This window comes from Podarcis gaigeae, assembly GCF_964106915.1.
Source record: "Podarcis gaigeae genome assembly, chromosome: 4".
NCBI lineage: Eukaryota > Metazoa > Chordata > Lepidosauria > Squamata > Lacertidae > Podarcis > Podarcis gaigeae.
The window spans coordinates 14,718,967-14,734,316 of NC_139677.1; the positions used below are offsets into that span (position 1 = coordinate 14,718,967).

General features: G+C 42.4%; 1 protein-coding gene across 3 annotated transcripts in view; it reads left to right on the plus strand.

Annotated features, from left to right (window-relative positions):
- ABCC4 (ATP binding cassette subfamily C member 4 (PEL blood group)) overlaps positions 1 to 15,350 on the plus strand; it is a 147,607-nt gene that overhangs the window by 56,494 nt on the left and 75,763 nt on the right. For all 3 annotated transcript variants that reach the window (XR_014563384.1, XM_083735200.1, XM_083735199.1), the window contains exons 18-19: positions 56 to 156; positions 1,538 to 1,684. Coding sequence is in view for 2 of the 3 variants with exons in the window: in XM_083735200.1 (XP_083591326.1) it covers positions 56 to 156; positions 1,538 to 1,684 (248 nt within the window). In the remaining variant the exon portion in view is untranslated. The remainder of the gene's footprint in view (positions 1 to 55; positions 157 to 1,537; positions 1,685 to 15,350) is intronic.

Sequence of the window (15,350 nt, forward strand, 5' to 3'; positions counted from 1 at the left end):
TGTACTTAAACACATTTAAATTATTTTCTTTCCACTCCTTTTGATGATTATACAGGGCTAATGAACAAGTAAAGCTGAATGTTACCATGGAGGGGAGCACTGAAAACAATGTGACAAAAACACTTGACCTTGGCTGGTATTTAGGAATGTACGGAGGTAAAAATCCTTTAAAAACCATTATTGTTATGTTTTGCAACATGGTGTCTTAAGTAGCAGCAGGCCCCAAACATCCCATCTCCCCCAGTGAATTAGTTTTGTCATTACAGATTAGCAAGATGGTACCTTGTTTTCTGATTAAAATAATTGACTCTAACTTTAAAAAAAACACAACATTCGTAGAAAGGAGATGTTTAATTTGTTTTCTGGATTTTGGAAGGCAAATCAGAAATTGAGTATTCAAAAAGTCATTCACCGTAAACATGTGGCTTTTGTCTCCCCAAATGGATTGTCCTAGCTAAATCTTCAGCGCTAATAAGGACGGGCAGAAGGATTAGAGATTGATCCTCATTTTACTGCGCTCGGTTTCAATTTTGTTTTTTATTATAAAAAGATCAGCCTTTAAAAACAACAACAGCAGCAACATTGATATATTTTGATCTCAAGTGCTATAGCAAATTAACAAACTGCGAGGCGAAAAGCAGAAAGTGGCCTGCACAGAATATCAAGCGTTAGCATGCAGCTCAGGAGCTGGTGCAATGGATTAGGAGAGCAAACGTGGAAAAATAGGTTGTGCTCAAAACCGGCTGAAGCAGACAGGAGGTATCTGAGCTCTGAAACCATGGTTAAGAGATGAGGAGTGGACCTTAGGACCTTGCATTTCCCTGCCCCAGCCTCCCTTCTTAGGTTCAAATTCTCCGTTTCTTCTGCCAGCCTTATCTGTGATAATCAGGATGAATTTTAAAGCAAATCACAGTACAGCCGTACCTTGGAAGTCGAACGGAATCTGTTCCGGTAGTCTGTTCGACTTCCAAAATGTTCGGAAACCAAAGCGCAGCTTCTGATTGGCTGCAGGAAGCTCCTGCAGCCAATCAGAAGCCCCGGAAGCCCTGTCGGACGTTCAAATTTCAAAGAATATTCACACACCGGAACACTCACTTCTGGTTTTGTGGCATTTGGGATTCAAATCATCCGAGTTTGGGATCCAAGATACGACACTAGTAAAATCCTCCTATTTAGTATTCACGTGGGTTTTCCCCCTGTAAGTTACAAATTAAATAATCTGCATCTGTGGTTTTCAAATTTTCATGCTTCTGGGGACCTTTTCCACTTGTCTGCCAAGGAACCCCTGTACATTGTAGAAAATGTGAGGACATATTCTTCTCTAGGGTAAACCATCACATGGAGTGCCGGACTAGCTTTTGGGACCACATTGTTGGGGGGTCATATCAGTATCCCATGCGAATTGAAGGCCAAGTCAAATGTGATGGAGGTGCACGTATACACCTCTCTTTTTATTACTTTTTTGGCAAGGGGGAATGACTCACCTCCTCTAGGATCCTGAGTAGACTACAATTCATGATGCTTCATTCATTTACAGGTTTAACCGTGGCTGCAATAGTCTTCACCATATTGAGGAGTCTCCTAATGTTCCAAGTTTTGGTTAATGCTGCTCAGACCTTGCACAACAAAATGTTTCAGTCCATTTTGAGAGCTCCAGTGCTATTTTTTGATGTGAATCCTATTGGTAAGTTGCAATCTATCATTAAATGATTACAAAAAAACCATAGCCTTCTATTCGTATGGCTTTTTAGTTGTTAATAAGTGTTCAGGCAGAATATTTTGGTGCCTGTTCAACGGGGCTAGTCTGTGATTCCTGAAAAATTGTGCACTGTTAATTCACTGGTGGTATTGATCTTGCACATCTAGACAAAACCTGGTACGTTTCTGTTGCACCTGTTATGCTAACGATTAGTTGCTTTTACAGGAATCTGAATATTTGTAGACATGACTAGCATGCTAGTTCTCGTCACGATTTGAGGAAAGATAGCACTTGGTTCAACCTAACTTGAAAAACAATATTCTGAGTATATTGTTACCTGAACATTATATTTTTTGCAGAGCACTGAAATTGTTTTTCTGAAGGACCTGTAATAATTTAATAAATAAAATAAGTATTTTGTGTATCTTTACAGTTTGCTTTGAGAAACTGAGGGTGAATCTTATGCAGGAGTTGCTTGGGGGCGGCGGCTGAGGGCTGTGTTGCCAGCAGAGGTCAAGACAAAAGCCATAAATGACATTCACGTAGCCCCAACTTGCCTTACTTCACTATGTTTGTTGACCGTGGTGGCTCCTCCCCCACATACATATATACATGTGTGTGTGTGCATGTATGTGTATATACAGTGGTACCTCGAGTTACAAACGCCTCAGGTTACAAACTCCGCTAACCTGGAAGAGTTACCTTGAGTTGAGAACTTTGCCCCAGGATGAGAACGGAAATCGTGTGCCAGCGGCGCAGCGGCAGCAAGAGGCCCCATTAGCGAAAGCACGCCTCTAGTTAAGAATAGTTTCAGGTTAAGAATGGATCTCCAGAACAAATTAAGTTCGTAAGTAGAGGTACCAGTTTGTGTGTGTATCTTTAGAACAACATCCTGTCTCCAGCCTCATTTGTTTGTGGTGAATTGTAGTGGCTCCTCCTTCTTTGGGTTTGGCTTTTGTCCGTTTCCACTATGGAACGGTAAATTCTGTAGAGTTCAGTAGCAATTGCCAGTGAATGGGCATTATCAGAAGGGGCTCTCTGGTTGCAATAAATGCCTGAATGCCAGCAAAGTTTGCCAAATGCTCTAGGAACTGGCAAGGGAAACCGAACAAGGAGCCCCCCAAATAGTAAGAGCTCATGAAGGTGGAATTAGCAAGGGCCACACTAACCACTTCTGACAAGGGTAGCTCTAACAGAACAACTGTTATTTGCCACCATATATTATTTATTGGGGTGTGGTCTTGGGGTTCACTACCCATGCACTATAGGTAAAGGTAAAGGACTCCTGGATGGTTAAGTCCACTCAAAGGCAACTATGGGGTTGCGGTGCTCACCTCACTTTCAGGCCGAGGGAGCCGGCATTTGTCCGGATCATGTGGCCAGCAAGAGTAAACGCTTCTGGCACAGCGAGACACCGTGACTGAAACCAGAGCGCACGGAAACGGCATTTACCTTCCTGCCGCAGCTGTACCTATTTATGTACTTGCACTGACATGCTTTCGAACTGCTAGGTTGACATAAGCTGGGACAGAGCAACGGGAGCTCACCCTGTCGCGGGGATTCGAACCGCCTACCTGATCAACAAGCCCAAGAGGCTCAGTGGTTTAGACCACAGCGCCACCCGCATCCCTTCCATACAGTATAGGGTAGAAAACCATGGTTACATTTCAAACTATCATTGCATGTTATTGACACCTCTGCAAATCATTGGTAACATTCCCATGCTGTTGCTAGTTGGTCCCGTTCAGGAATTTGCCACGTTGGTGCAGGTATGGTTGTTGGGACAGATGTTTTGTGTGACCTTCCTGTCATCTGCACAGTTGAGTAAATAATGTCTCTGATTTCTTTAGCTTTTTGTTTGCTTAGCACAAGAGGGCAGCATGGTCTATTTTATCCTGCTCTAGCTTAGCAATTAATTCCTTGGGGAGAAAAAGGCAAAGGTTTCTCTTGACTATTTACGGCGACGGGATGTAGTAATTCTTCAGGTTATATGTTGAGCTGCTGAGAAAATAATAATAATAATAATAATAATAATAATAATAATAATAATAATAATAATAATAATTTTTATTTATATCCCGCCCTCCCCAGCCGAAGCTGGGCTCAGGGCGGCTAACAACAATCAAAATAATCCAACATTCTAAAAACATTCATTATAAAATCAAATTAAAATCAAGTTGATGGCAACCAATTAAGCAAAATTCTGTGCAGATTGCCAGAGGAGGGGGTCAGGCTGCGCCCTGACCAAAGGCCTGGTGGAACAGCTCTGTCTTGCAGGCCCTGCGCTTTCCGCAGGGCCCTAGTCTCTTGTGACAGAGCGTTCCAGCAGATTGGAGCCGTGGCCGAGAAAGCCCTGGCTCTAGTTGAGGTCAGCCTAACCTCTCTGTGGCCTGAGATCTTCAGGATGTTTTTGAATATGGTTTTGTGACATTTATCATGAGTGAGTAAAGTGTTATTTTGGCATATTTGTTGCCTGAGCTTCCTGCCCGCTTAGACGGTTGTGCTAGGCCACACTGTGTTTTCTGGTTATTACCCAGAGAAGGTAGAAAAAAAGGGGGGATGACTCCCGAGTGCTTTGGGAGTAAATCCCATTGAACACGGTAGGACTTCTTGTTAAGAAAACATGTATAAAATCAGGCTGTTTAACACATTTTTATTTCTCTTTGGATTGGCTTGAGAATAGAAACTGTGGCTCTGGGGTTGCCCTGTCTACAGAGTCTGGATTTGTGCTATTTTTCCTATAATATATAGACCAAATGCTGGCCAGGGCATGGTTCCACTGGCATCTAATAGCCTGCTTACCGTACTGTACATTGCTATCTCTGAAGCCAGAAAAGAGAAGCACAGAAATCTCTATGCTGTTGTAGCTGTGAGTGTGTTTGTGTGCATGCAGGAAAGCTGTATCTAGTTACCATCCTGGCTGTCAGAGGACTTGGGATAAGTAGTGAATAAACATGTAAGTGTGCATAGCTCAGGTAGGATGTCTGAGGTTTGACCCGCATGGCTTTGAACAGAACATTCTCTGGTCATAGAACTGTTAGATAATTGGTCTAAGGTAGTGATGGGGAACCTGGGACCCTCCAAATGTTGGACTACAACTCCCATTGTTCCTGACCATTGGCCACGTGGCTGGGGCCGATGGGATATGGAGTCCAGCAACAAGTTCCCGCCTCGGGGATAAGGCAACTTCATAGGTTTACCCGACACTCCCAGGGGAGAGAAGAGTACGCACTGAGCTTTGACATATTGAATTATTGCTGCTAAAATGGTGGTTGATCTAATTTGACAAAACGCTGCTGCTGGATGTATTTATTTGTCTAATCCGTCGGGGAATATTTCTGGCAAGCCTCAGCGCAGTGAATTCAGTGTCGGAGAACTTCCCCAACCAATAGTGCCAGCAATGTCTCAAAAGTGATGGTATGTAAAAAGAGGGAAAACCTCAGAGGGTGGTTCTCTCAGCGCCGTCGCCTATGCACTGAACGACTGCGGCATTTCAGCATGTTGAAAATTAGTACAGTGATAGTGGGGTTGTATTAAATTACAATTCTATCAGCTGAACAGCGAGGCTGCTTTTGGTAGCGTTCATAAATCTATGCTTGTTCACACAAGCGTTTCTGCTCATCTTGTAGCGTGTTTAAACAAGAAATACCGGTCTGAAGGCTTTGATTTTTATGGAGGCAATATTTTTGACAGATCGTACAGGCCATTTACAAGGCAGAGCTTCATGTTAAAATATTTCATTGCTGTTGTCACTCGTCATCGGTATAAGTACTCAGGCACAATGCCAGAAGATCTCTGTGTTATGTCTGTTCAGGGTGGCTTATCAAGTTTGCTTTTTTATTGTTTTTAAAGGAAAAAACCTAGATGAATTTTAGTATCTTAAAACACACACATGTGCACATTTTCTCATAAACGAGATGGCTGTAAAGAAGAATGAGTGAACTTGCATAAGAGCTCTCGCTGTGCTCTTTTTCGATTAGTTTTAAGTACTCGCAGCTTGGATTTTGTTCGCCCGTGTTAACCTGCGTTGCTTACTTTTAGGAAGCGTATCTATTGCATATTTAATTTTCTTGCCCTAAAATAATAGAAACCTGATGCATTTTCTTCTCTGTGCATTTAAACAAAAAGGAACAGCCCAATAAAACAGTGATTGCTTGTGAAGATAGACAACACAATAGGGTTGCAGCAATCATAACGATCCTGAACAACCGTATAACACTCTAAATATTATTTTTGGATGTTTGCATGGAGCAGTTAGTAGGCTGAAATAAGAGGTGTGGTGATTAAACCTGTTTGGCTGCCACATGTTTAAAGGGAAACGAACACCTTAATTTTTTTTTCATACAACAATGGTTCTGTGTACTTTAAGCCTTATCAGGGTGTGATATTGAATGATTTTTATGGGAGTTGCTCTTTTATGGCTATTATTATCATAATAGCTTTTGTTACAAGTTTAAATAGCCTTACTTACACATGCACCTATTTGATTATAACTCTTGAGATTCTGTTAGCAACCTTTATAAAGCTGATTGCTATAGGAGTAGGCTCTGATCAGCAAATATTACCCTAAGGCTTTGTGTGCATTTACTATCTATTAGCATAGCCAAATTCATCTTTACTCCAAAGAGCCAAAAAAATACTGCTTATTGAGGGTGGAACTGCATGGTGTGTACAGTACAGGGTTGCCGCTGAGCATAGCAATCCCATGTCAGGTTAGGGCCTTAGCAGAGGGAGAAAAATTGACATGAGTTGCTGGTCCTTTAGCATTAGCCCTGAGTTCTGTGTAATGTGTTGTTTTGCCCTGAAACTCCCCAGAAGAGGCAAGCATCAAATATCCTTGTTCTTCTGTTAAGCAAACAAAAAACCTTGTCAAACATTCAGGAAGTAGGCTTAGCGTGCATTATTGCTTTTGCTACAGCACACCAGCATTTCCACGCATGTTTAAAGCTATCGGAAAAGGGAGAAGGCATGGGAATGCTATTCTGCGCACGCTTTGTTCCTCGCAGGGAGCTTTTGACAGAGGTGGGTGTGCTTAGATGCACAGTTCTCTGCACGCAGAGCCATGTGGCACATAGACTGCACCATGCGTCTTCCTCAATTTGTGAACAGGCTAAATGTTAAAATAGATACAGTATGGTTTAAAGGGCTTTAGAAGAAGCCTGCGCAATAGAAGCAAAACGTAAGTTAATTTTTTCATGTTCAAGGTGTAGCTGTTTCCTTGTGGTGACATAAGAAAGCTGTCTTCTGTCATGCCAACACTGTCCATTCTAGCAGAGGAAAATTGCACGGTTGCCAACCAATGCACTTTAAAAATGTGTTGGGACATGGGGTTATTGGGTTGTTTATGTTTTTTTATTTTGATTATGCATTTTGTGGTTTTATATTGTGATTTTTATCCTGTGAACCGCCCTGAGACCTGCCGCCCTATGACAAATTTAATAAATAATAATAATGTTGATGATGTGTATTGCTTTTGGGCCATAATGCTCCCCTTTTCTAGATACTTCAGTAAAGTAAAGGTAAAGGACCCCTGGACGGTTAAGTCCAGTCAAAGGTGACTATGGGGTTGCGGCACTCATCTTGCTTCAGGCCGAAGGAGCCAGCATTTGTCCACAGACAGCTTTCCACGTCATGTGGCCAGCATGACTAAACCCTTCTGGCACAACGGAACATCGTGATGGAAACCAGAGCGCACGGAAACACCATTTACTTTCCCACAGCAGCAGTACCTATTTATCTACTTGCACTGGCGTGCTTTCGAACTGCTAGGTTGGCGGGATCTGGGAGCGAGCAACGGGAGCTCACCCCGTCACAGGGATTCAAATAGCCAACCTTCTGATTGGCAAGCCCAAGAGGCTCAGTGGTTTAGGCCGCATCCCTTTACTTCAGTAAGACAACTTGGAATAAGGCTACTAATCTGATTTCAGACAGCAGGGGTGTCAAGAAAGAAGGTGCTTAAGCAGACGCAAGTGCTTACATTTAGCCCTTCCATGAATTCTAATGAAAAGCAAAGAATATGCTGCGACAAGTGTGATGTGATCGTAGGCAGATTGAAACCAGAGGGTGCTTCTTCCAGGCTTCAGGCGATAGTATTGCCCATGGCATGCCATTTGTGGCAAGGCTTCAGCAGTTTGCAGGTGCCATTCCTTTAGGAACGTATACGAAGGCTTGTGCCTTGTGGATAGCGTGTGTCTGTCCCCCATGCTGCCACATTCGTTTTGGAGTTTTAAAGATGACCTTCTTTGCAGCCCTGGTTGGGCCACATCTATTCTGTGGAGAAAAGGACAAAAACTCACTGTGAGTTTGGAACCCGGTCTGTGCTTCTGTGGTTTGTATTCAGCCATATCTGATGTTCAGATAAGGAAAATAGGGCTTCCTATGGTACTGAAATCATTTTGGTAATCTCACATATGTATCTTGTTCATGGCCCTTATAATTGATCCAAGAAACCAGGGTTCTGCCATGGAATTTGACTTTTCAGACTCAAGACAACACTTTGCGCCACAGTTCAGTTAGTTCCTATGTTCAAGGCCTGTGGCCATGGAAGCCAGGTATGCATTTCTAAGTTATCTTCCAGGGTTTTGCAGCTAGAAATAATTCAAAATCTGAATCGGGGTGTGAGGTTTGCCTTGGATTCGATTTGGCACTTATTTGTAGAATGTGTCATCGCCAAGTCACCAAGATACCAGCAATATGCAAAACCGTTGAAAAGTACGCCTGGGTCTGTGTTTCTCTGCTCTTCAGAACCTGAGAAGAGTAGAGGGCTGCGTTAGAAAAAAAAATATTGTCTTGGATTCTTAAACTTGGACAGCTGTGAGCTGGAATGCACCAAATACTCTTACAATTAAAAGTTATTTCATTAATATAGTTGGTGGTAGTTTGTGCAATGCGCAGAATACTGTCTCCCAGATGATCCTAAGTAATCTGCACCGCAGCATCTGGATGAATTAATTAGGCTTCTGCCAGATTGCAAGCACCTGGCAGATTATGTAACAGTTGTGGAGTGTTTGTGTGCTCAGGAGATTCTGGGATTGACTCTTTCCCCCCCTTCCTTCCTAAGGCACTTCTCTGCCTTAGAATCCAAATGCCTATGGAGTAGATGATGGGAGTGAAGTTGGGAGAGTTGGAAATGTTTTATCAACAGTAAAACTGGAGCGATAGAAAAAGCAACTGAGGTTTCAAAGTAAGACATCGAATCCCATCCAGTATTTATGGCTAGAAAACTGAAAAATGCCAGATAACATGATGATTTGCTTCTGCTCAACTTCCTTGCTGTTTTTACTCAGCTTAGAGCATATTCTGTGTCTGTGTTAACTGCAAAATACAGGAACACCCTGCACAGTATCTCTTTTCTTCATTGCGCCGTAAGTTCTGAAAGTTTTGGACATTCTTTTGCAAAATTATTCATCTGTCACTCTTCGGTTTTCCAGGGCCATATTTTTCACATAGGGTTGGGTCCTAAGGTGTCGTGCATGATCATACCGCCACTTTGCACAATACAGACTCTCTGAACTCTTCTCACTTCCCTGACCTTCTCACTCTTTATATGGTTTAATTGGATTTCCCAAAATTATTTCTTAATTCGCAAGTTTTTTGAAGGTCACAGTAAATGAATGTATTCACGCTGAAGCTAATGTATATTTTGTAAATGTGTAAAAACAACCACCACAGTTTATTTATTTAGAACGTTTGTTGACAATCCAATCAACAAAGTCGGCTGAGTGGTTAAATTAATTAAAACCATCTATATCTGTCTATAGCCTAAAAAGTTGCATAATAGTTTATAGCCTGTGGGAGGGATGTGTGTATGTGTGTCCCAGAAGAGGTAAAGGTTTTCACTTGCTACTGAAATGATTTCAATGTAGGTCCCAGGCAAGCCTCATTGAGGGCATTCTACAATCAGGGAGCCAACACCAAAAAGGCCCATTGTCCTGTGTTCACATGTGTGTCTATATGCAAATGTCTGAATGAGTGATATCTACTTTCTGGTGCTGTCAGATGTGCAGAGGACTTTAATTTGAGTTATGTGTGTGAGAAGCCAGTTACATTCACATCTTGGGTTTCTTTTGTTTGTTGTCTTTCTGTAGTACATCTCTGCTAATGGGAGAATATTTAGAGAAACTGAGCACTTCATGAAACCAATAGGCTGTGCTTGCAAAATATAAAGTCTGCTACTGTCGAATAGCATCAACAACAGCTACAGAATTTCCCCCTGACAATTCAGCAATAAGGAAATATATTTTTTCCTTCTCAATCGCGGAGTGTTGTTGAGGGTGAAGTTCTGGCGAAGGAGTGTGTCAACAGAATAACTCTTGGTTTCTTGAAAGCCTGTGATCCTCAATTGGTTTATAAATAATATTGCCATTCACAAAATCTAGATAGATTTTATATGTTATGCTGAAGCAAAGTTTGGGACCACCAAAGGAATTACTGCAGTTGTTTGTTTTCTGTCCTGGAGCAAGATTGGGTGGGAGGCAGAGACTGAAGCAAAGGGCTTAGTCTCAGATCCTTTTAAAGTTGAAGCATCTACCACTAGGAGCAAAACCTTAATTTTCCTCACGCTTTTTTTTTTGTAGCGCTACTTCTTGTAGCAGATAATCTTATTTAAACCTCTGAGATGAGTCATACTCCCTCAATAGGATTTAAATCCAGTTTAAACTCTCTGATGTCAGATGTCCTTTTGAGTTATTCCTGTATCAGTTTTTAAACATAAAAAGTGGTCTCTTGGTTGTCTCAATTTATGCTGAGCATGGGAGATGAACCGGGAACACATAGCTATTGAATAACCGTATCCGCAACATGTTTTGAAGCAATAAAAACCTATCTTGAATTTGTGCCTGATGTTTATTGGATTTTCAGCATTGGGGGGGGGTCTTCCCCTTTCCCCCCTTTAGCTGCTGCTTAATGGTTGTTCGTAATAGCATTCATCTGGGATTAGAATAGTGGTGTGATGTGGGATTCTGGCGACATGTTGATAACTTTAGCAGTGCTGTAGGAAAGGAAACTCATCTTGACTTGCAAACCCCTGCTTTCCCTCTCCCCCGCTTAAGGGCTGCAACCCTTGCCACTTGTTGCAGTGGAATTCGCAGTTGGGAGACTCTAAAAGGTAAAGGTAAAGGGAGCCCTGACCATTAGGTCCAGTCGTGACCGACTCTGGGGTTGCGGCGCTCATCTCACTTTACTGGCCAAGGGAGCCGCCGTACAGCTTCTGGGTCATGTGGCCAGCATGACTAAGCCGCTTCTGACGAACCAGAGCAGTGCACAGAAATGCCGTTTACCTTCCCGCTGGAGCGGTACCTATTTATCTACTTGCACTTTGAAGTGCTTTCAAATTGCTAGGTTGGCAGGAGCCAGGACCGAGCAACGGGAGCTAGCCCCGCCATGGGGATTCGAACCGCCAACCTTCTGATCATCAAGCCCTAGGCTCTGTGGTTTAGACTCTGGCACACACTAATTTATCAGGTGTTTGGGGTGTTCATCTGTGAGATGTTGGATGGTTTCGTGACAGAGCGATAGTTTGTCCTTTTGAGGAGGAAGATCTGCCTCACCTGTCGTGGCTTGAAGTGGCACTGTGAAGGCTAGCAGCCCAAGGAGAATGGAGGTGCGTGGACTAGGCAGCCATTGCGCTCCTCAGCCGTTGAGCTAGAAATGTGCTGTTGTAATACTTTTGGTGGGCGCAAGTCCTTTTTCTCTCTCACTTCAACTTGCCACATCTTGTGTTAGAACTTGGAATTCATCATACTGCTTAAGGGGCTGGCGTTCCTCTCCTGATTGTTGCCAATTTTGATTGAAGCATGCATCAAGGACTTCATCTTTTTCTTAAATTCAGGCTTGTGCACATCTGCTGGCTGAAAGGAGGACTATATCAGTAAACTATATTAGTTTGGCATCACTTTCCACTAATCCTGGCTTGTAGTGTCCTTTGGACCAGGGATATTTTGTTTCCATGTCCATCCATAGAATCATAGCATTGGAAAGGGACCCTGAGGATCATCTAGCCCAACCCCTTGAAATGCAGGAATATGCAGATGTTCCTTACGGGACATCTATGGTTTACAGGACAGCTATGGTTTTCCCAGTAGGGATGTATGGAAGTGAGAGCTGGACCATAAAGAAGATTGATCGCTGAAGAATTGATGCTTTTGAATTGTGGTGTTGGATGAGACTCTTGAGAATCCCATGGAGTGCAAGAAGATCAAACCTATCCATTCTGAAGGAAATCAGCCTTGAGTGCTCACTGGAAGGACAGATCCTGAAACTGAGGCTCCAATACTTTGGCCACCTCATGAGAAGAGAAGACTCCTTGGAAAAGGCCCTGATGTTGGGGAAGATGGAGAGCACAAGGAGAAGGGGACGACAGAGGACGAGATGGTTGGACAGTGTTCTCGAAGCTACCAGCATGAGTTTGACCAAACTGCAGGAGGCAGTGGAAGACAGAAGTGCCTGGCGTGCTCTGGTTCATGGGGTCACGAAGTCGGAAACGACTAAACAACAACTTACGGGGATCAAACCTGCAACCTTGGCGTTATCAGCATCACACTCTAACTAACTGAGCTATCAATAGAGAGGGATTGTGCTTTAACCCAAACGGGCCTGTTTTCAAAACGAGCCCATTCAAAGCATAATTTACAAAACTTTCGATTAACTAACTGGGGTTTGAAACCATATTCTCTGGTTGCTGAAATGCAATTGGCTAGGGTTAGTAGAAAAATGAAGCTGAATGTTGTTGAAGTCCTTTTCCCGATGGTGCAGGAGGAGGAAAAAGATGCACATCTGAGGCCTTTCTAAGGCTCCTTGCTTCTTGTGCATGTAACACTAAACCATGGTTTTAGCATTGCATGTGAACCAGGATATTAAATACCGGGCATGATTTGCTTGCAGATGGGCATGTGAATAAAGTTTGTTTGGTTGAGGGATTGAAATGCTTGCTTAACGTGCAGTGGGCCGTTGCATCTTGCATTGATTTTAGATATTCTGTCTTTGATAAATTTTTACTTCAGGAAAGCAAATTAGCAGGCTAGCACTCGATGCACGGACTGGTTCTGTGAATTGTTGGGTAAATGAGCGTTGTGGATGAAAATGAAGTCAATATTGTGATAGTTTGATAGCGAATACAATGTGAGGTTTGAAGACACCGTTGAGAATACAAGAGGGACAAAGTTTAAAATCACTAAAAAGCAAATGGAGAGATGATTAAGCTGCTTTCTTGAAATACAGATAGTTCTCTTTATATGGCTGGAAGTCTTTGTGCTCAGATTAGCGACTAAAGCTTGCTTTTTGAGCCAGAGGCCAATTGGTATTAATTATTCTGATTGTTTGTTGACTGGGGAAGAAAACCAAAATGATTTAGGAAATGATTGGAATATAAATCAAAAGGCAGCAAAATACTTTTATAAAAAGATAACAGCAACAAAAAAAATCTTGCAGGTAGGTCACTGAAGAATATTAAATCTCTTAATGACAAAACTACAGATTGATGATGAAGCAAAACAGTGTTTCGATGCCCGAGGCTGATGGCTTTGTAAGAGAGAAGTTCTGTTGTACCAGACAGACAGTCTCTCTCTCTCTCTCTCACTCACTCTATTTCTGAAATATGCTTTCTGTATATCCATGTGCTCACGATTTTTCATTCTTGGTGTCTTCTACTTCGGAAAAATTGTTATATATTTATCCTTTCATAAATGTTGTAGCAATAACCCTCAACTCTGGATGCTAATATTTTGTGCATACCAGTGAAACAATTTTTAAAAAAACCAGTATAGTAACATGTTAAATCAGAGCGCCTGGTCAAATGCCACTTTAAGAACTCCACATGACAGAGAATAAGTCTGATATATATATTTGTCCTCAAGCAACCTCTTCTCCCTGAGGAGCAAGACTTTTCAAGGAAAGAGTTTACCTGTCTATACACAAAGTTTTTCCCCACCTTCCATCCATAAATTAGTTGTTTGCCTAACAATGTCTCTTCTCAAGACTATTTCTTTTCTTAAGGTTTACCCACAGATAGGTGACCAAAAACATGGTACTATTAAATGGCTTTCCACTTCTATTATTCCAATTAATGAGTTAATCCAATATTTCTGCATAATGTTTGGTCCCTATGTCTCCTAGACTGGTGTAATCTGCATATCTCACTGACTAACCTTTACTTTGTTTAGGAGATTACTAATGAAATAATGTCTAAAATTAAGCAAAGGAGAGATTTCCTCTGCTGTTATCGTAGTTCTCTTTTTCTCTCCCCCCCCCTTCCTTCCCTTTTTAACCAGTGGGCTTCCCCCACCTTTTAAACTTATTGACACGTGTTTATCACATGAAATATCAGGGGTATTTCACTCTCCTATCTTGTTTGCCAGGGACGCAGGTGGCGCTGTGGGTTAAAGCCTCAGCGCCTAGGACTTGCCGATCGAAAGGTCGGCGGTTCGAATCCCTGCGGCGGGGTGCGCTCCCGCTGCTCGGTCCCAGCGCCTGCCAACCTAGCAGTTCGAAAGCACCTCCAGGTGCAAGTAGATAAATAGGGACCGCTTACCAGCGGGAAGGTAAACGGCGTTTCCGTGTGCGGCTCTGGCTCGCCAGATGCAGCTTTGTCACACTGGCCACGTGACCCGGAAGTGTCTCCGGACAGCGCTGGCCCCTGGCCTCTTAAGTGAGATGGGCGCACAACCCCAGAGTCTGTCAAGACTGGCCCGTACGGGCAGGGGTACCTTTACCTTTACCTTATCTTGTTTGCCTCTAATCTGCTATTTCTCTTTCTTTCTGCAAAATCAGTTACATTCCCAGAAAAAGGATTCCAGAATACTGTGCTTTGATCTGTAGGAATCCATGCTGCCCAACATTCCTTAAATGCAATTAAAATATGAAAAGGGAATGGAGAGATTACTTTAACATAAGGAAGACTGAGTACTGTGTGACCTTTCTTGAATACAAGTGAAACATCTTTTTTTGTCAATCAGGTAGTTTCCTTCAAACCCATTCCCCTCATGTTACTTCACTAATTAAAAAAAAATATTGTCCAGCTTTTTTTACATCATGTGCCAGTTGTTTAAACTTCCAGGGTATGGACTACCCTACTTTCCTGAAGAATGTCATACTCAGCCCAAGACTGAGTTCCACCTGGCTTTGAAAGATTCCTAATCTCTTAGCTTTGCCTACCTCATAGGTTTCTATGAAGCTACAGTAGGGTTGCCATATTTAAAACGGTGAAAATCCAGACAGAAAAGTAGTTGGACTTCTTTTTTTCTTTTGGCCAAGTTGTTGACATTTGGCTGATTTCCGCCCAGATACCACTGTGTTATTCTGGATGTATGGCAACCTTAATCAACAGTCTACTCTGAACATGTATCTGCTGTTTTGAGATGAACCATCCTTGTCACATATCCTTGAAGTTTATCGTTGCTGTATGGGAAAGGAAGGATTGCAAACTAGTGGTTCAGAAACTGCAACCCCCCCCCCATTTTATTTGGAACGGCAGGATACAGGCTATAACAAATACAGCTAATTTGTTATTTCTCCTTTCATCCTTAAGAATTTTGAAATGTTTTTCTGTCCTCTCCTCTAATGAGGTTTTTGACTTCAGTATACATGAATAAAAAAACACAAGCACCCAGTGCTGCTGTTATGCCAACAACATTTCCCGAACGTGGCTGGGAGACAA